The sequence below is a fragment of the Monodelphis domestica genome, chromosome 2 (assembly GCF_027887165.1).
Source record: "Monodelphis domestica isolate mMonDom1 chromosome 2, mMonDom1.pri, whole genome shotgun sequence".
Classification (NCBI taxonomy): domain Eukaryota; kingdom Metazoa; phylum Chordata; class Mammalia; order Didelphimorphia; family Didelphidae; genus Monodelphis; species Monodelphis domestica.
The window spans coordinates 326,706,529-326,728,215 of NC_077228.1; the positions used below are offsets into that span (position 1 = coordinate 326,706,529).

Below are 21,687 nucleotides of genomic sequence, written 5' to 3' on the forward strand. Positions count from 1 at the left end.
TGGTTGAACAGTCTGTCCCAGTGTTATCTTCCTTGAAACCCCACTATTATTTCTTGATTCTTGATACTTGATTCATGAACTTGTTTGTTTTAACATTTTGAAAACCGCATTTTAATATCATTTTCCTTTGTGATCCAATGTATTTAATGTATTTTAAAATATTCTGAGATGAATCCAAAGGCTTCATCTCAATACCCAAAGGATTGTGGGAATAAAAAGGGTTATGAACTCCTGTTCTAAAGCTCGAATATACAGCCTGGAGGGTCAAGTGGGAGGTTAATCGCACTCTTTATGAAGAGTACCCCAAAGGAAATTGTTTTATCTTTTCTTTCAATTATTTAAAATTATTATTCCAAGTAAGGGTAGAAAGGCTTCACTAGATTGTCAGAAGGATCCATGAAACAAGCAAAAAAAGGTAAGAACTCCAATCTTAGGGAGTTTCCTAGGACAGTTAAGTGAATGTTCTGTGGTTTTATATATGTAGCCAATCTATATACAATCTGATTTCTTTTAATTCCAGAGTAGGTCTTCTACTCAATATGCCACATTGCCTCTCAACATAAAAAATTCAATGAAATATAGACATTTTAAGTCTTTTTCTATAATTATATGCACTTAAGTGACTCAAATGTTTAAGAAAAGCATAAAAAGAGAGAAAATGTACCAGAGATGATCGCATTTGCTTACCAGATTGTTGAATGACTAAAGCAGCTTTCTTGACCTCATCCTGTGACCGACCATCTGTGACCACCACAAGTACCTTAGGAACAGCTTTTCTCATGCCACTTTCCCAAGTCAAAACCTTCTCCTTGATAAATGTCAAGGCCTTCCCTGCAATTTTTAATATAAAATAAATTTCAGTAATCAGAACTTCTCTCCACTCCTCCTCTCAATACAAAAATTTACTATGTAATTATTAAAAGTGACTATACAATGAGACAACTATTGAAGTAAATGCAAAAAAAAAAAAGAATGAATTTGCCAGTTTGAGTGCATCATCATTAAAAAACAATGTGGATCAGCTAGTTACCTGTTCTTGTATTTCCACCTCTGTACCGAATATTTTGAAGAGCCCCAAGTGCCTGAGCCTTGTCAGCATAGGTATTCAATTTGAATTCTGATTTTACTTCATCACTGTACTGAACAAATGAAACCTGGAAGAAAGTATGATTTCACCACAAGTCCCTTTAATTTTTGTATCTTTAAACAATCCTAGTAATAACTTTAAAAGAGTCAGCATATTCTACCTGACATTACACGATAAACAAAATGTCATTTTGTTATTCATGCTTTCTAGATGATATTACTTCTTAAGTCAGGATTGCACAGAGGGAAAGAGCACTGGATTTAGAGTCAAAAGATCTGGGTTCAAATCTCAGCTCTACCACTATATGACCTTACGCAAATCACTCAACTCTCTGGGCCTCATTTTCTTCTTTTGTAAAAGATTCAAAGCAATGAATCCTAGACCACCCCACTTCCATCTCATAGATCCTGCAAATTCTAAGATTCCATCCAACTTTAAACCTATGATCCTATTCTATTCTTTATTAAGTTCTTCTTTTCTGTCCAGGCTATACTGCTAACTCTCCACAGAGCTTTCCCTTCCATGCAATAGATATTTCTTCACCCTGAAAGTTCATTTTATCCCTGCAACACTTCTCACATTGGAGGTTCCCTCCAACCCTACAATCTCTCCTTCTAATTATCTCGGTCCTCCCAGTACCTCTATTTTAAGAAGGAAGTCCAGGGGCAGTGAGGTGGCTCAGTGGACAGAAAGCCACATCTGGAAATGGGAAGTCCTGGGTTCAAATATGGCCTCAGACACTTCTTAGCTGTGTGACCCTGGGTGAGTCACTTAATACCCATTGCATGATTCTTACTTGCTCTTCTGCCTTGGAATCAATGCTTAGTATCAATTCTAAAAAAAAGTCATGGGGAAAAAGAAAGAAGAAAGAAGGAAGAAGAAGAAGAAGAAAGAAGAAGAAGAAGAAGAAGAAGAAGAAGAAGAAGAAGAAGAAGAAGAAGAAGAAGAAGAAGAAGAAGAAGAAGAAGAAGAAGAAGAAGAAGAAGAAGAAGAAGAAGAAGAAGAAGAAGAAGAAGAAGAAGAAGAAGAAGAAGAAGAAGAAGAAGAAGAAGAAGAAGAAGAAGAAGAAGAAGAAGAAGAAGAAGAAGAAGAAGAAGAAGAAGAAGAAGAAGAAGAAGAAGAAGAAGAAGAAGAAGAAGGAGGAGGAGGAGGAGGAGGAGGAGGAGGAGGAGGAGGAGGAGGAGGAGGAGGAGGAGGAGGAGGAGGAGGAGGAGGAGGAGGAGGAGGAGGAGGAGGAGGGGGAGGAGGAGGAGGAGGGGGATGGGGGAAAATTGTCTTTTGTCTTTACCCATTCAAAATATAAAATACTTGAGTACAGGAACTATATTTCTGCTTGCATTTGTATTCCTAGAACTTAGTATAATATCTGGCACATAGTAAGCATTTAATAAAGTCTTTTGGACTTGTTGGATAGTAATAATAATGTTACTAATTCTTATGATGATATTTTGTTTCCTCACAATACCTTTCAGTGACCATTCATAAGTAGATATGTATAAATACACACTATGTATGTTCCCTCTTGTTAAGTCCATGATACATGTAAATACTTTATCAATTATCATCCACTTTCTTTTGCATATGCACATCTTTATATACACAATGCACATATGTGTGTAAAACACAAATACATATATAAATATATTCCCTATTTTAAGTCCATGTACATAAAAAGATTTTAAGTATTGTCCCATTCTCTATGAAGATGAGAAACACTAAGTTCCTTTGATATCAAAGGATTTTCTCAAAGTCATAACTTAGAAATGAGAAAGCTGATTGGAATTCAAACAGCCTGACTCCCAATTCCAGTGTCCTGTTTGTTCAAGTATGTTCCTCCATCACAACGATATAAAATTGTAATTCTGAGTGTGATCATACTGACCATTCATTGATTTTTTTTTACTTACAAGCAAGTATTTTATGCCACCTTTATGAAGTTTTATTGTGAAAAAGTTGAACAAATCTAGCCTACAATTAGCTCCCAAGCTATTATTACAACTATTAGCTTTTCCACTTAAATATATTTGGTAACAGTTGAAGATGAGACTAAGACATGTGTATGTTGGATCAAATTATCCCAATATTCTTAGACAGGAGAGCTACTAGCATATTTATTTCTTTATTAATTCTTGATCAGGTGGGAAAAAAGTTACCTATGGGATTAAGTAATAACAAGGGCAGAATGCCCAAAACCCACTATGCTATCCTGAGGCTTTCTGGTTGTCTAAGAGTAAGTATGGGACTGGAAGACTTCTAATGAGCCCAATACAGATATTCCAAGAGGGTAAATTCCAAAATCTGTCATTTCTCATGGAAATGTTCTGAAGGTAAGGCCAACATTTTTGTCTGGGGCCACTATGGAGATGAATAATGTTAATGTATCACTTCCAGTTTGGAGATATCATAGGTCATACTAGGACAAGGATACATTAGTTAAATATGAGGTTAGAAATCTTTGGTATTGGTCTAAGAATAAACAGATGTTTTTATACATACTTTTAAATATCTTGACCTGTTCTAATATTTTTGATTTGTGAAAATCTTTTTTCACTTATAAATCTAAGAAAACACATTCACATGGTTTCAAATATGTGAAGTTAGGAGGCAAGAATCAAAGAAGAAGCAGACAGGATATTGGGCAATTACAGAGGCAGCAACAAGTGAAGAAGGATAGCTAATTAGGGACCAGGTATCATGTATTACTGAACTAAAGGAACTAAGCTAGCTCAGGAACCAAAAGGGCTCAGAAGCCTCATAAGGTAGAATGAAAGTTCAAAGGTCAGGAAAGTTTAGAAGAATATCCAAAGTAAATAGCCTTGGTTCCAATGACAAAGTCCCCTGGATCTAACATTGGAGGAGGAGCCAATGCCCTAGAAAGTTGATTCAAGAAAGACTCTTGGCCAAGGGCTAGACCCTTAACATTTTGTCCTCTAAAAAATAAACTTGGTCACAAATTTGTTTATGAAAATATTTGTGGCTTGTGTCAGATGTCTCCATTTTTATAATGACCCTTAGTAACCAAAAGTAAGAAAAACAGATTGCCAAAATATGAAAGGCAATGAATAGGGGGTGGGGAGGTAGGGAGGAAGGAATGGAGAAAAACAATGAATTCTTTAAAATCTTTCTTGTTATATAGAAAAGGAGCTCCTTCTTTCAATTCCAAAGGATATAAGAAATGTATACATTTTTATACAATTACCCTAATATAACTATGAAATAATTTAATTCATGCCTAGCATAGTAAGTGATTGAATTAAAGACTTATCAAAGCAATGAGAAATTTTCAATTCAACAAACAAAAAAAATCCTTCAAGAAAACATTAACTGAAATGAACTCTTGAATCAATTATGACCAAGGATATTAATAGGGTTCCAGAAACTCAATCCTTAAAGTAAATGGTAGAGTACTAATACTTATGGAAAACCTATTTCATTATCTCAAAAATGGTATGACATGTTACAGTTAGGCATTTTAAATAGGAAATTGAAACTAGGAATCTCACTAGTTCTCCAATACATCACTAGCAAAGTAGAATCATTCAAATTCCATGTGTGAAAGTGGGCCATTGCAGACAATAAAATCAAAGCATAATATATCTTGGAAAGTTATTTACTTAAAAGTAGAATATACATTTTTAAACCCTTACCTTCTATCTTAGAAATAATACTATGTATTGGTTCTAAGGCAGAAGAGTGGTAAGGGCTAGGCAATGGGGGTCAAGTGACTTGCCCAGGGTCACACAGCTAGGAAGTGTCTGAGGCCAGATTTGAACCTAGAACTTCCCATCTCTAGGCCTGGCTCCCAATCCACTGAGTCACCTACCTGCCTGTTACACATTTTTTAAAAGATGGTTATGGCATATTAAGGAATCAGAGCTCATTAAAATGAAATCACAAAATTCTGTAGAATTACTTACCTGAATTCCAGCAGGACTAATCAGATCAAAGGCTCCCACAGTATTGAAAATAAATTTCACAACTTTGTTGAAATTATCATCACCAATACTCCAAGAGGCATCAGTCAAGAATACAATATCTGCCTTGGCACCTTTACATACTAAAAAAGAAAAGCAACCTCAGATCTAGTGTTTTTCATGCAAATAGGATAATATAATGAAAAAACAAATAGTTCATCTTGATTATCTACCTGCTATCATTCACATGCTCTCAGGCATTTTCCTGAAATTAATAAATGCATTTGTGTACATGTGTACATATATACTCACATATGTATGTGCATGTTATAATAATATTAATAATATAAAAATATAAAAATAAGCTCTCCTTCCTCATAAAAGTTCTAAGGCACAAGCTAGGATTAAGATAAGAGAGAGAAATCAAACAAAGTGAGGTTAGTGCCTTAAAGCTCAGGCCAATTACACCCAAAGCATCTATAAAATCAAGAGTTTTTCAAATACTGATTTGAAATTGTTTCTCTCTTGATTATGCAATTGGATCTAAAGGTGGAAAAATGTGTTTATTTTTGAATCTCTAGATTTAGGTAATATACAAATTCTTATAAAACACATAACCAAAAGATTTGAAAATACATAAAATTAAATAATATCTTAAAACAAGTGTATATAGTGAAAGAATCTGGTTCATCTTAAAAAAGAAAATCTAAAAATTCCACTGATTCTTAGACAACATAATCCAAAGCTTTGACCAAACCTTTAACCCTATACTATTTTTTTAAACAATACTCCTATAGCTATTCTTCTCCCAGTAAAATCTTACAACAATGTTTCATTGTGAAGGTGAGTTCAGAGTGTCAAAGACTGTGCCAGAGAAATATGAGTCCTGGTCAGTCTTGCCAAATTGGATAAGTTTCAAGAAGAGGCCCAGTGATAGACTTGTCTTGTCAAGTTTAGAAAGGTGCGATACCAAATTGTGGCCCACCAAGTATTGGAATGTTTCAGACCCCAAAATTCACATAGCCATCTACTAAAGCAGGGAGAGAGCCTCTCCTCCAATGGAAGGAATCCCCACATGGAGGAAAGCATATATCTCTGAAGTATGGCTGTCTTCCATTGCTATAATGCTGCAGGTCCATCTAAGCTGAATTTACAGACCAATCTCCATGAAATGTTTCCTTTCTACAAAATAAAGCATCATGGAAAATGGGTCTATCAGAATGTAGTTTAGTGGCCAATTCATTTAAACCTAACTTGATCAAGAACTTGAGCAGCTATCTAAGCAGAAAACTGCTTGGAATATTCAATGATTTATTTTCCAATTTCAATGAAAGTGACAATTGTGCTTCAGTGTCTGATGAATGGAAATGATTTTAAGCTTCGTGAAAGTGGACTGAATCCAGAATATTTCTCAGATCTAAAGCCAGGGAATTCCAGTTGCCAAAGGTTTGGGGATTCAGGTTGCAGTTTCAGCCAAATAAGTTTATGATGCCCATTCATTCCAACACGGTATTGGAACAATATACATCAATGTATCTAAATGAAGGGGAGGGTTGAGATATTTGAAAATCACCAGTACAGGGTTAGCTATTGTATCTAAAGCTTAATAAAATAGTCTATGGTTTTTGGCATTTATTCCCTGAATTCAGAGGACCATAAACATGAAATTAATAAAATCTTATCCTTTGACACAGAAATTATCACAGCTTAAGAAAGAAAGTGAATTACTGATCATATTTTTTAAATTAAAGTTATTTGGCAGATGGAGGGAATTAAGGAAATGCATTCTACTTACCATCCCGGGCTGGTGGGATTGTAGGAGGAGGAGGAGGTGTTGGAGGCTCTGTTGGGGCTTCTGTTGGCTTAACCGCTATGATAATAATAATAATAATAATTAGGGTATTATTACCTATGTGATCTGTTTCATTTCATTAACAAGAAACTCTTGGAGACATGTTAAGATTGCTAACTGACAAATTAGTTAATAGAAGACAAATGTCCAGTATCAATGAAAAACTTTAGGAATTTGTTTGATTTGTCCCAGTCTCTAGGGACATTATTTCACAGATGTATGTGGGATTTCTTGCAAACCAAATTCAGTACTTGTGTTCTTCTCTTTTTCCCCTTAGCAGTCCCTCCCCAATTCCCTTAAATACACTGACCATCACTCAGAATGAGTAGAGATAGAAATGCACATTGCTTCATCACTCCAAACAAGAGATGCAGTGCAGTGATAAAGGATCATATATTCTCTATATTAATAACATTGTATTAGGTAACCCTGGAACCAGTGAGTAAATATCCAAAGAATGAATATAGGGCCATCTTAAGTTGGATTTACACAATCTCATGTTTTTCTATTTTCAGCAGCTTTTCCCAAGCCTCCTCCTCAGTTTCAATTCATCATCCATAAAATTATGGCATTGACCCAGATGATTTCCAAAATCCCTTCTTCATCTAGGTTCAATGATGTTTTAAATTGTAAGAGGTTTTTGGTCAGGAAAATATCCAACATGGTCTGACATCCTCATATATTCTTTGCAGCCACTTTCTTAAGGGTTAATATGCTTACCTGTGTGTTCTTTAACAGAAACTCCAGGTCCCTCAAGATTTGGTGTTTGAACAAAGACAGTGACTCCATAATCAGTGTCTGGTGAAAGGTCCTTGAAACAGTGGCTTGTTTCTGATCCACGGACTGTGATTTCTTGCCCTCTTGTTCCTATGTAGGACAACAATGGAAAACCACTAATGTCTTCAGTAGCTAAATTTCAATGAAAGTGCTTTTTGTATACTTCATGTCACAAAATATCACACTTAACAGAGATTGAGGCTGCAGCTACTATATGAACTTGTCCACCATCAAGCTAAAAAACAAAATCCACTCTTACCATCTGATGGATTTAACTTCAGTCTGTAAGAGGTGGCAGCCCTGTGAGCAGTCCATTTAACACAGAAGGTATTCCATCCCACTTGGTAAGTTGTCAGATCGGTCACATTCAAGTATACTAAGAAAATTGGGAAGAAATAGACTTATTTATGAAAAAGAAAACAAAAGCCACAAATTTGATTGTGGCAGAATAAAATTTTTCTCATGATCAATTAACTGTGAAAGTTTCTTCAAGTTGACTGGCATTAATTAAAAACTTTACTTGGTGTCAAGGAATAAAAGACAAAAGAAAAGTACTCTTTGCCTTCAAAAAGTTTACATTCTGTTGGAAAGGTGATCAATTATACTTCCTTATCATGCATACATGAACGAACCAAATTCCCTCTTCTATTCTACTTCCTAGTATGATCAGCTCTATGGTCCTCTTCCACTACTGATTATCTCAACAAAAGCACCTGAGAAACTATTTGTTCAATTCTGTCCATCATGTACAACTTTCTATATCCCCATTTTAGAATCTTCTTAGCAAAGATACTGAAATGTTTTGCCATTTCCTTCTCCAACTCATTTTACAGATGAGGAACTGGGGCCAACAGAGTTAGGTGACTTGCCCAGGGTCACACAGCTAGTGACTGAGATTGAATTTGAACTCATGAAGATGAGTCTTCCTGATTCCAAGCCAAGATCTATCCACTAAGCCACCTAGCTGCCCCCTAATAAATGAAGACACCAATAATTTTTCAGAATGCTAATGTTTTCATAATGACTAGCTATTAGTATCATACAGCAAATACTTGAGTCTGTTACACCAACATCTACCATCACAAAGGAATTCTATGAAAAATTATTAAAATCAGTAATGTGAGCCCAATCTGAATAAGAATGATAAGAAATTGATCCAATAATCTGACTGAACTACAGATGTCCATTCTTGAAATAACCATTTTTAACACTTCACTATAAAAATTCAAATAATAGCATTAATTGGAAGATAAAAAAGAGCAAAATATTTCTTAGTCTTCCATAATTCTTACATTTAAATATCTATAGTTAGCTTGATCACATGGTTTGATGGGGATATGATTGGGAATATAGATTCTAAATGATCACTCTACTGCAAATACTAATAATATAGAAATAGGTCTGGATCAATGACACATGTAAAACCCAGTAGGATTGCTCATTGGCTATGGGAGGGGGTTGGGAAGAGGAGGGGAAAGAACATAATTCATGTAACCATGAAAAAATATTCTAAATTAATTAAATAACTATAAATTTAATTTATAGTTCTTTAATTTGTTAAATAGCTATAGTTACACATAGACATAAAGGGTGTCCCAAAAGTCTTAGTGCTTTTTAAACTTCAAATGGCACTAAAACTTTTGGGACATCCTGTATCTGCTTAACTCCATTCAAAACATCTGTGGACACAGAATGGTTGCCTAGGAAAACAAATGGGGGAGGGTAAGAGAGAATGAATAAAAGAGAACAAGAAATTAGAACAGGTTGGCTCCATATGGTTTAAATATATTTTTCCCTTACCACCATAAAAATATCTTTGACTCACATGTGGTGCCTTGATCAGTCAGTGGTACGCTGAGCCCAGAATCATACTGAGCATAAACATTCACATCATACGTGGTACTAGGGTTCAGATTGTGCAGTGTGTATGATGTCACTTCCCCAACAAATACTTCCATGGGCTCATTAGAACCTTGAAGGAGGATCACAAAAGATCATCAGCAGCATCCAAGTTTTTCTTGGCTTTAATAAAGTCTTTCATCTATAACTGAATACTTTATAAGACTATCTTCAAACAATCATTTACACTACTTATTAATGATACATAATGATTCTTATACATAATGATATTTGATGGAGAACAGAATTTAATATAAAGCAATCCTATTGTCTATAAAGCAAGCCAAATTGTCTAGTTATTTTTTAAAAAACTCTCTCTCTTATCCCCCTTAACTCTCTGCTCTATTTCTGGGACCCATCATCACTAGGGCAGTGGTACTAAGCAATTTGATGGAAAGTGCTCCCCTTTTAACTTTGCCCAGCTACAACATACATGCATCCTCAAAAGATCTGCAATTTTTGTGATTCAATGTAAGTCCTAGAAAGTATCCATAGGCATCTAGCAGTTGTAACTTGACCAAGTTCCCACAGCTAATAAACGTCAGAGGAAGTTTAGCATAATGCCTGGCATGTAGTAAGTGCTTAGCAAAGGTCTGTCAATGAAATCCTAGCTCCATGAGCAAATATACTCTCCACTATACCACATTAAGTCAATACATTTTACATTCTCATAAAAATATATAAAAGCATAATAATAAGTTTCTATAATATATAATAAACTTCCATAAATCACTTAAAGTGGTAATATAAGCAGAATGATGTAACCCTGCCTCTGATACTTACTACCTGTGTGACCATAGATCAGTCACATAACCTTCCTTCTTTGCAAAATGAAGAGTTTGGATTAGATGGACTCTGAGTTCTCTTCTAACTCTAGACTTTTGATCTTATGAATGTGTTATGTCAGTCGAATAGTAGATATGATTTTAATGAAATTTCTATCATCACAATTCTGTATTTATACAAACCGAATTTAATACTTGTGCAAAACGAGCCATATTTTCCTCTTAATATATTTAGATGAAAAGAATATCATCTGTACTTGATTACAAAAGATAAGGCCTTGGTCTGAAAAAGCTCTCTCTAACAGCCTGAACTTGTAAGTTACTGAAGAAAAGGGTCTGCCTGACTCCCTCTGCATAACTCTTATGTAAACAGACATGATGTATTCTTTTTTATTATTCTAATATTTCCTTACCTACTGGTTTATAGATAATTTTGTAACCAAGAACAGGAGAGGGTGAAGGATCCCAGGAAACCCTGAACCTTGTATACCATTCATCAGTGATATGTATGTTCTGAGGAGGGAGTAGTCCAACTGAAAAAAAAATAACATATTTTATAATTTATTACAGTATTATTGGCATTTCATTAGCAAAAGGTAGTAAAAAGCATTGTCCATCTTTCACACACATTAGAAGAAGTTAGTATCATCCCCTTTTTCACATTTAGCACATTAGGGGGAAAGTACAGAATAGAGGAACAATTAATTATTCAAAGTCACAAAAAAGTCAGGTGGATACTGATTTTCAGAGATTGCTCTCACAATTAGGCAAAATTCTCAACTGGAGTCTCATAGTCATGATCAAATCCTTTTATCCTTCCCTAATTGACTATTGCATTCATGGCAGAGGAAGCCCCAAATAGTCTCTTTTCTCCTCAGGCCTCCCAAACTATAATCTCTCTACCTTCCTCTCAGAAAAGAATATCTTTACACTTTACTATGAAAACAGAAGCCATTCTCCTTCAGCTGCCTTTTATAATCCTTCACATGATTCTCTATTCTTTTCTCTTCCTTTAGTCTGGTATGAAGAGGTACCTTTCTCACCAAATGCAGGCCCTCTTATTGTACCCTTGATAAAATTGCCTTCTTATCTTCTATCTCTCCTCCTATTTACTAGCTCCTTCCCTGTTGCCTACAACCATTCTCAGGTCTTCCCCAGACTTAAAAAAAAAAAAGATAATTTTTAAAGCCTTTACTTTATTCTATTATCTCCCCAAGTAATCATCTTATATGTCTCTCTCTCTTCCACTGAGACTACTCTGAAACCCTTTGATATCTGGCTTCTAATTTCAGATAGTTCCAGCTTGAAGGCACATCCAAGTATGCCATCAAAGAACACCATCTCTCTGAACCTCAACTCCAAACAAAAATGATAACTAAGTTCTCTTCAGCCTCCACATTTAATGGAAAATGGTACTTGCATTAAGGTTTTTTCTTAAGACAACATTTAGCCTTCATTAACTGGCTACTCTGCTCCTATTTTGGTAATCAAAACCTAGCCATCCTTCAAGTATTGCCTCCTAAATGAAGATTTCTCCGGTAATCTCAATCAACAGTGACCTCTCTTTCCTCTAAAATTGTTTCACACTTACCATCTTTATAATTTACTAGAGATTTATCACACCCTCATTTATATTGTTAGAGTTACCTTTAATGTCCATTTGCCTTATCTCTTCAATTATATTAGAATCTTCTTTAGAGCTTAAACTATATCTTAGTCATATGTATATCCTCCTTGGGACTATGCATGGTTTATGACACATAATAGACAAAGATTTGATAAAAAGTACTGATTTTAAAACTAGCCCATCCTTTCCTCACCACCACAGTCTATACTCCAGAGAGAGGCAAAAAAATATTCACAAAGTTAAATGATATATATTCATATATATCACATGTTATTTTCTAAAGATCAGATTTATAATTTTGATAGTGATGTGTATTTTTCCCTTGTGACAAGCCACTAATCCCCCTCATGTTACACATGACAAACCTGAAGCACAGAGGCATTATGACCCAACCAAGGTCACAATGTTAAAAAGTTTCCTTATTCTGTGTTCATTTCACTACATACACTATTATATCACTAATCTGCCCATATGTCTAAAGAAGATCTACCTCGAAATTAATGTACCATTTTGGCATTTCATCTTATAACATTGGGTTACTATTCCTGTTTAAGATATTGAAAAAAATAAAGGGTTGAATTATAGGCATAATTTTTCCCAAGAAAAGTGAATCAAATGAATTAGCTTCTTAGTTTAAAGAACCTAATTCATTGATGGTTTTGTTTGTATTGGGGGAAAGTCAAAGCTCTGAAGCCCATTTTCCCTAAGGAGTAATGTGCAAACACTAAAACATCCTAAAAACCAAAGATGCCAAAAGAAATGTAAAAATTTTTTTAAATTTTCCCCTATATAGAATAATGTGTAATTCTCACTTTTATTTTCACTATACCTTGTAGATATACTTACACATTTACCTATTTCTGTAATTACTGGAATGGATGGCATTTTTTATTTAGCCCTTTCTCTTCAAAACAGACAAGTTTTACTCTTCCAAGAACAAGAACTTATTAAGTCCCTTTTTTTTTTGTGCCAAGCACAGTGCAAACAAAAGGAATACAATGACAAAAACAGAAATAGTACCTATCCTCAATGTGCTTATATTCTATTAGAGTCTGCATTCTGCTTCACTTCAATCAAGGGAAATCCGACTCTTTGCCATTATCATTTAGAAAAATAAATGGGTTTGAGATAAGTACAAAGAGCAGGTCATTGAAGCCATACCACTTTACCTGTTCTGACAGAATAAAACAGAATCCAAAACATATAAACTTCTAGCTAAGTTGAATCCCAACCCTTTAAGGTTTTGGACTTGATGGTAGTTGTACTGAAGAAAGATAGAATTATGAGCCAAAGGACAATTATTATTCATTTCTATATGTCTGAATATTTGATATTAAATTGATAAGTGGCTAACTAAATTAACTGAACTAATCAATGAATTAGATAATGGAACAATGATGTCACAAAAACAAAATTCAGAGCAAGTTAATTTCTCTTCTATGCAAGAAATGAAACCAACAAAAGCAAGGTAAAACAATGCAAATTTCTATAGCTTTTCATGAAGATTATTGAGAAATACTTTTATCTCTCAGGAGATGAACAATCGGACTTTTTTAAATCAAATAAGGCCAACACCTTCTTTCTAATCAGAGGGCCTCATTTTGTATCAATAAAAAGCAATTTGTGTTATTAATCAAAGCATATCATAACTCAAAAAATGAAAAGTTCAAGTAAATTTACCAGTTCTTCCATTTCCCACTAAATGTCCACCATCCCCATCTTCATAAACAGCAACAATAGTAATTTTATATGGAGTATCTGTCTGCAGGGGCTGTAATATTGCATTATTTCTTCTTCCAGGTACTGTGGTCTACAAGACAAATGCAATAGATTTTTTTAATATATACTGTATTTTGCCCTGGGAAAAGAAATGTTTTCCCTGAACTATTAAATGTTTGTTGAAAAATAACTGAATTGAAATGAAATAGGGGATTTTTTACATAATTGACAAAATAGCAAGAAAACTTACATATTCATCAATCGGGTCACCAACAGTAGGAGAATAAATGATCCTGTAGTGTTGAACAGGTCCATCAGCATGATCCCAGGAAATAGAAAGGCTATTGGTTGTCTCTCCAAAGACTTTCATGTTTCTTGGCCCACCTCGTGGTACTAAATAATCAAAATTTAAGAAAATTAGCTCCAGTTCATCATTTAAAATATTTTAAGCTTGGAAATCCCTCAAGAATGAGTGATTGGCTACACCAAGATATTTATCTCATGTTTAGTTTTATTAGCATATTTAACATAATAAGCTTGGAAATCCCTCAAGAATGAGTGATTGGCTACACCAAGATATTTATCTCGTGTTTAGTTTTATTAGCATATTTAACATAATAAGACTTTTAAAGTATAGAAAATGCTATTTTTGTCTCCACTTCCTCTTGCTTCCTCTTATCTCACTCATTTCTCAGGCTTTTGCTAGATGACTGCTCACCTCATTATTCAACTATAATTACTCTCTCCAAAGTATGAATACTTTTATTTGCCGTCTCTTAGACTTCATCCTTAAGCCCTCTAATGTATTGGACACTGTTAATTATCATATCCTATTAGTCAATCAATAGATGAGTATTTTTAAGCACCTACTATGTACCTTGAGTTCTTCTAGTCCTAAATTTTCATTTTAGAGATGAAAAACCTGAGGCTCAGAAGAGTTAAGTGACTTGTCCAAAGTGGGCTCAGTAAGGAGTAAATCCAGGGATGAAACTTGGGTCTTTTGACTCATCATTTCTTCCACTGCATAATGCTAATGTAATATCTATGCTTCAGAGGGATGTATATATATCATCAATAATCAGGAAGACCAATGAGAGTTAATGCAATAGTATAAATGAGAGGTGATGAAGCCCTAAACTGGGATAGTAGCCATATGACTCAAGATGTGAGAGATATTACAAAGACAGAAATGAACAGATTTGATAGCTGATTGGGTAAGGTGGAGAATGAGTGAGAGTGAGGAGATGAGGGTGACAATGAGGCTGTGAATCTGATGGACTAGTAGTATCTCTAAGGTAAATAGGGACATTCAGAATATAGAACATTTTTTTTGAGAAATGATTTAATGAATTCTATTTTGGACATGTTGAATTTTAGATGCTTATTAGAAATCCAGTTGAAATACCTACTAGGCAGTTAGTGATCCAAGACTGGAGCTCAGGAAGAGCTTATAAACTCTTATAACTTATAAGAAGGGTCTTTTCTATGAAAACTTCTCCAGTCTTATTATAAATTGATAAAAGTTATAAACCATTACATAGCTAAGACTGGGGTTAATATTAATGTAGAGAATATTTTATCACCATGGACTCACTAAAATTTATGCCCTAGGAAAGAAAGAGATCTTACATTTTTATAGAGCTTTGGGACTTACCATACACTTTCCTCATCAACAAAGCTATGAGGGTGACAGTGTAAGTATAATATTACCCCAGGACAATATAATTATAATTAACAATGTTAATATTTAATAATATACACACCCAATAATAATGACATTTTATACAATATCACATTATACATAATAATATAATTAATATATTATGCTTTATCCTATAATTATTATATTACTATGTCGTATGTGTATATGTGTAGTAATAATGAATCCCTGAAGCCCATGAAAGCTAACAAAGTTTGTAAATATTAGAGCTGTAACCTGAACCAAGTTTTCTGACTCCAAGGCTGGTGACCATCACCACCTGTTCCGGAGATCAATAAAACTCAAAATGTTTAGACTTTTTTAAAAGGCTCTTATTTACAAAGAAGAATCACAGTTGTGTATAGGAGGAAAAGAGAGGAAGGACTGGGAAATGGACAATCAGAAAGTGAAAAGGGGAAACTTCCTCAAAGAGAGGAACTTCTAGTTTTATGACCCAAGTGGTAGTAAAGACCAGGAGAAAATATATCAGGGAGATGTATATTCAGCACAGAGATCCGCCACTGAAAACAATTTCAGACTGAAATACAAATAAAAGCATAACTAGTGTACACTATAGATGCCTGGAAAAACTATCACTTCCTCCCTCTAAGAAATTCTACATTTAGGGACATGGAAATTGAAATAAAAAAACTTTTTCTCACATGTTTGGCCCTGAGAAGGGCTGGGGTTTCCCTCTCCATCTGAGTACACAGCCACGATGTTCACAGAATAGGGCGTATCTGGAGTCAAGCGCTCCAAGTGCACTGTGCGGGTATTTCCTGGTACTGTGATCTGTAGGAGAAACAATGCCAGCAGTTAATCTGATGACAACCCAAGTGCTTACCAAGTCATGTTTCTCAACTCACCATAATACCTATAACAAAGAACTTTAGTCCAGAGCGGTCAAGTGCTAACTGCACTTTCTGTTATTGGCCTGCCTATTTCATACTATTACTTTCAATTTGTTCTTGGAAACACCCCCTTCCAAAAAATATTAAGTACACACTTGCCACTGCCTAAGTAGCTTCAATTGCATCTCATCATATATTAGTCATCAAGACTTTTAAATTATCTTGTGATTAGAGAGTTAATTTTGTTGTTTGTTTTTTGGGGTTTTACCCCAAGTTTAACAAATATATGAGAATGTGCACATTCTGGGAAGAAATTCTTGTATATTTTGGCATAGAGCCAAATCAGGACTCTGCCTCTGGTAAGGGCAGGAGCTGTCCATAGGATGTCTACAACACAGAATGACTTATAAAAAGCAGGGAATCTCTTTTACTCTTCCTACATTGCATAAATGCCATTCATGATGGCCTGATTTGTCATAACTCATCAACTAAGTTATATTTTTCCAACTTGACTTTCAGTTAAGTGTCTGAGTCCCATATGAACACGAAGTTGTAATTTATATGCCTTCTAAATGAACATATTCATCAAAGGAAAACTGAAAAGTTCATTGACTATAAAAACTAAATTGAAACCATTTTTCAATCAAGAGAAAGGTTGTCAGCTTCTGACTGTATATTTTTAGTTATATAAATAATAAAGGACACCTAAAGAATGAATAGTTGATTCACATGTCATGCCCATATTGACCTGCTTCATCAATGTTTCAAATGGTCCAATTAAGCTCCTTAAATCACATCAGATTTGCATTTGATAACTAACTCACATTTTCCAATGAGTGCCTTTTCCTTAGAATTCCATACATTGATTACACCTGACCAATTCATTAAAAATGCAACAAAAGCTCCCTCCATGTACAAGTTAGCATGCTTGTGGTCTGCTCGCTCTGAGTCTAGTAAACATTCTACTGCCACATGACTACACTCATCTGGAAATGATGTTTCCACTGCAGGCAGTGCCATGCACACAATTGGTTTATTGTTACTGGCCAGTCTTCATGGCAGGAGGTGCAACGTGGTCCACAGAAATCTCTTGCTGAGTTTTCAGAAGACAAAATTACTTACAGATTCCGAAGGCCTGGTGCCAGTCTGAGGAGAATACACAATACGGTACTGCTGGACAGGTCCGGGTGCAGGTTCCCAGCGAACATCAAGGGTATTTGGCGTGGGATTGTATACTTGGACATTTCTTGCCAGGCCTCTTACCACTAAGCAAAGGAAAATGGAAGCATATTTCTTAATTCTGTTTACACACGACAAGTCTGCATTAGTAGACTGCCAGAGTTCACAAACCACAATAGGATAAAATATTGCTCTCCTTCAGTTTCAGAGTTCCTAAGTCCTGAATCAAGTCTAAAACTCCTTAGATCCAAGTTTTCCCTCAAGTGAGCCAACCTAACTCATTTGTTTGAGAGTACTGTGTCAAAGTGGAACAAGGCAACGACTATGGGCAAGAGGTGATTTTTTTTTCTTAACAGTAAAATTAGAATTCTCTAGCAAATTACCCTGGTTGTTTGTTAAGAAGAAAGTAGGAGGGAGAAGCAGTAGAATTCAAATGCATCATTTGTACCTGTGAGTATATCCCCATACTTAATAAAAAGACTACAAGAAGAATTCTATTAACTTTTAATTTCTTAGCAACATTTACTATTAACTACCAGACATACCTATTTCAGACAGCTAGTTCCCATCATTCACAAATTCACTCAGCAAAAATAAATTGATAACCTACTATGTGTGACACACTGTGGAGAGGAAGACTCAGAGAGAGGAAGTCAAGAGAGAATCAAGAAATGGTTGATTTTTAATTAACTCCACTAACTGCAGCTACTAAAAAATAGAGACAGTTCCTATTGAAAGAGGATCCCCAAAGTGAAGTTATTACTTGTTAACTTCAAAGTTCTCTCCATGAATCTTTTTTATCAAAGAATACTAACCATTTCTAAGTATGTGTTTCATTTTTACTGACAAAAGAGGAGAAATATAGGCATACAAAGATATACAACAGTCAATTTAAAATACTACTGGCAGTAAAAATATAATAAACTGGTTTCCTTTGATGAAAAAGAGAAGCAAATGGTAGTTTGATGCCAAGAAAAGTTTATCAGCAAACCAGAGCCCTGTGAGATCAAATGACAGAATAGACAGATTTGAACCATTCACATATTGCATGGGTGTCAATTACAAAACACTCTTTAGCACATATTTATAAGACAAAAAGCAAAACACCAATGGGCCAAATTGCCAGGGAACTTTCTGAAAGTACCTATCAGTGCTCAAATTTTTATTCCAAGAGGGTGAATACTGCCTTTTAAAAGGGGCTATTTCAGTACATTTTTTAAAAACTTACATGTTTTTCCAGTGTCTGCAGTGCGTCCCCCATCCCCTTCAGTATAAACTGGAACTACTGTTACTGTATAAAGTGTGTCAGGTTGCAGATTCCTCAGAATAACATAATTGGTGTTCCCTGGAGTTGTTACCTAATAATTTCAAAAAAAACAAGGCATTTGATTCATGAATAGGGAAATCTATATATTCCTGTCTATGAAGAATTTAACTTGAAAATCTTATTGGATGAATTAAGCTTCAACTCAACCTGGACACAAATCTTGCCTATTCTATTTATTGTCTATGGAACCACTTAACTCTCTGGGTATCCGTCTGTTCATTTTTTTTAAATGAAAGGATTGGATTAAATATTGGATTAAATTAAAAAAAACTCTAAGGTCACTTTTAGCTCTAAATCAATGATTCTATGTAAAATACACATATGTGCACACACACACATACATACACAAGAAGGAACTAAACTAAATTAAACCAAAACAGACAATGTACCTGACACTTCGTGCACAGGTTAATCTAATATCAGAGAAGAGCTGAAAAATATCCTTAACATCATAAAGAAGAGGAAAGGTGGAACTAGAGATAATAATAATTATAATAATAATGATGGTGAACATTTATATAGCACTTACCATATGCCATACATTATGCTTAATGTTTTTAAATTATCTCATTTGATCCATTTGACAACAAAGTCTAAGAACCTGAACTCAAATCTTGGCCTGCTACTTAGTATCCATGGAACAGGGGAAATAATTTCATCTCTCTGGTACTTGGTTTCCTCCTCAGTAAAATGATATGATTAGACTCACTAGAAATTTGCCTCTAGTTCTAAATTCTATGACCTAGATAATAATGTTGAAAGGGTGGAATATATCCTTTTCTCTGATTACTAAGAACCAAGAAATCTACCACCACTACACCATATGAGAGTGTCAGGACACTTTGAGAGGCACATATCTGAGAGTCTTGCTTTTTCCTGGAGACCAGAAGCAGGAGACCATAACTGCCTTCAACCTAAATCCGTGCTTTTCTCCTCTCTCCTACCAACTTATTTCCTTGACAAAACTGATTAAGTGAGCTAGGATCCATCCATTCTTTATAACTTAACAAATTGAGTAACTTTTTAGCTTAGTTTTCAGTAATTCCTATGAGGTTCCAATGAACTAATAAGATTTAATAGAATCATTACCATCTCCTCCGGACCACCAGCAGTTGGTGCATAGAAAACTTTATATTGGCGGGGATTGCCCTCAGCATGATCCCATCGAACATTCAGAGTACTGGTGGAAGGATCATACACCCTCAGGTTCTTCACAGTATTGAGAGGTTCTGAAAAGTTCATAAGTCACAATGATTACATTTCCTTTTTGTTCCACAGCATTACAATTACAAGCCTTTAGCAACTTAGATTCAGTAATTCTTTCCCATACTGCCATGAGATGCCATTTCCCTCAACAAAGTACTTTTAACTCCAGAGTTTGGGGAAGGAGAAGGAATTGTTTTCATTTCTTTTTTATTAATAAGAGAGGCAGCATGGTGAAGTGGATAGAGGGCCAGACTCTAAGTTAGGAGGAACTGATTTCAAATACTGCCTCTGATACACAACAGTGGTATGACCCTGGGCAGCCTGTTCACCATCCCAGTTCCCCGAGTTCTCTAAAACTATAAGTGAAAGAAGTTTGCTGATCTGCATTGGTGGACAGAATTTCCACAGTAGGAGTTCCTCACACTAATAAAACCACAGGTCCAGATCAGACCAATCAATGAAAGAAAATCTTATTCAATTCTGTAATATTTCTTTTTAATAAGTATGAGCTTGCATTAAAATTTTAAAATAGAGAGATCATCCCTCATTGAGCATGTAGTCAGTGCAAAAGGGTTTAAGTCAGATAAGCATTATCTTTGATATATAGATGTGACTACAAAGAAAAATCAGAAGAAACTACAAGAAAGGTAAGCTCACTTACTGGTCTTGCCCCGGCCAGTCATCCTTCCTCCTTCACCATCAGAATACAGAGATGAAACAGTAATTGAGTATGGTGTGTCTGGTTTCAGTTTCTGTAGAACCACACTGTTCTGCCTTCCTCCTATGGTGGTCTTGGATCAAACAAGGGCAGGAAGTTAGAGTCTTGTTCTTTTTTGTTCTTACTAATCTGTCCGAATCACTACTAAAAAGGTATATTGTGTGAATTCTTGCCTTGTTTTGGTAGCAAATCTAACAGGAATCATTTAAATTATATTTTTACTCTAAAATTTAAATACACAATCTATATGTCAAAATACCTTGAAACTATGACCTGAAAAAGGAGTCTCAACTTCTCAAATGCAAAACAAAACTTATTTCAGAACTGACTTAACAGAAAGTTACTTGTAATTCAGCTGCCATCAAATTACCTTAATTGTTTTCATTTTTAAATAACAAATTTTTCATATTAATTTATCCCACCCCAAATTTTCCAGTGTGAAATTTAAGTCCCTCAATACATATATTCATAATTTGAACTTCCACCAAATTTTAAGATTCCTGTGAATGGCAAGATCTTAGAGACTTCACACCATTGAATACTGGACTCATTCTTACATATGTTTTGTCTTTTTTAATGTGATTCAGAACCACACCAAAATGATTCAGCAAAAAAAGCTAAAATTCCTTAGTGCTTGAAAAAAAAAATACCAGCAGCCTTTACCAAGTAAACTAAGTTACTAACACTTGCCAGGCCACATCTAGGAAAAGGTTCACAGTAAATTTCATGATACTAGTCTTGTGGTATGAAGTCTTTCAATTTCCTCAAATTATGGAGGTTAGTTTTTTATTCATTGCTCAGGGCCATCTAGTTATCTTGCTGTTGAAAGAAAATTTGTCCATTTTGTTAACAGTCTACTGAATTCATGTTTATGCCATGCTAATTAAAATCTCATGAAAATGGAGAGCTGCCCAAAATGAGTAAGCATTTGGACATCTGGATTCTTTATTTCCAGTCCAGATGTTTTTAACTTAGTATTCATCCACTGAAGTAGTCTAAATTTCAGATTCATCTCTTAATGAAACATTATAACCATCTTTAATAGGA

At 34.9% G+C, this 21,687-nt stretch overlaps 1 protein-coding gene across 5 annotated transcripts in view; it reads right to left on the reverse strand.

The window, feature by feature from the left end:
• The window catches only part of COL12A1 (collagen type XII alpha 1 chain), a 141,095-nt gene that overhangs the window by 34,798 nt on the left and 84,610 nt on the right, over window positions 1-21,687 (reverse strand). For all 5 annotated transcript variants that reach the window (XM_056818506.1, XM_007484206.3, XM_007484203.3 and 2 more), the window contains 15 exons: window positions 20,584-20,713; window positions 19,806-19,945; window positions 18,618-18,747; window positions 17,333-17,475; window positions 16,022-16,151; window positions 13,911-14,053; window positions 13,622-13,751; window positions 10,728-10,847; window positions 9,456-9,602; window positions 7,890-8,006; window positions 7,574-7,720; window positions 6,797-6,871; window positions 5,005-5,144; window positions 1,031-1,154; window positions 688-831 (listed from right to left, as the gene is read on the reverse strand). In XM_056818506.1, coding sequence (XP_056674484.1) covers window positions 688-831; window positions 1,031-1,154; window positions 5,005-5,144; window positions 6,797-6,871; window positions 7,574-7,720; window positions 7,890-8,006; window positions 9,456-9,602; window positions 10,728-10,847; window positions 13,622-13,751; window positions 13,911-14,053; window positions 16,022-16,151; window positions 17,333-17,475; window positions 18,618-18,747; window positions 19,806-19,945; window positions 20,584-20,713 — 1,960 coding nt within the window. The remainder of the gene's footprint in view (window positions 1-687; window positions 832-1,030; window positions 1,155-5,004; window positions 5,145-6,796; window positions 6,872-7,573; window positions 7,721-7,889; window positions 8,007-9,455; window positions 9,603-10,727; window positions 10,848-13,621; window positions 13,752-13,910; window positions 14,054-16,021; window positions 16,152-17,332; window positions 17,476-18,617; window positions 18,748-19,805; window positions 19,946-20,583; window positions 20,714-21,687) is intronic.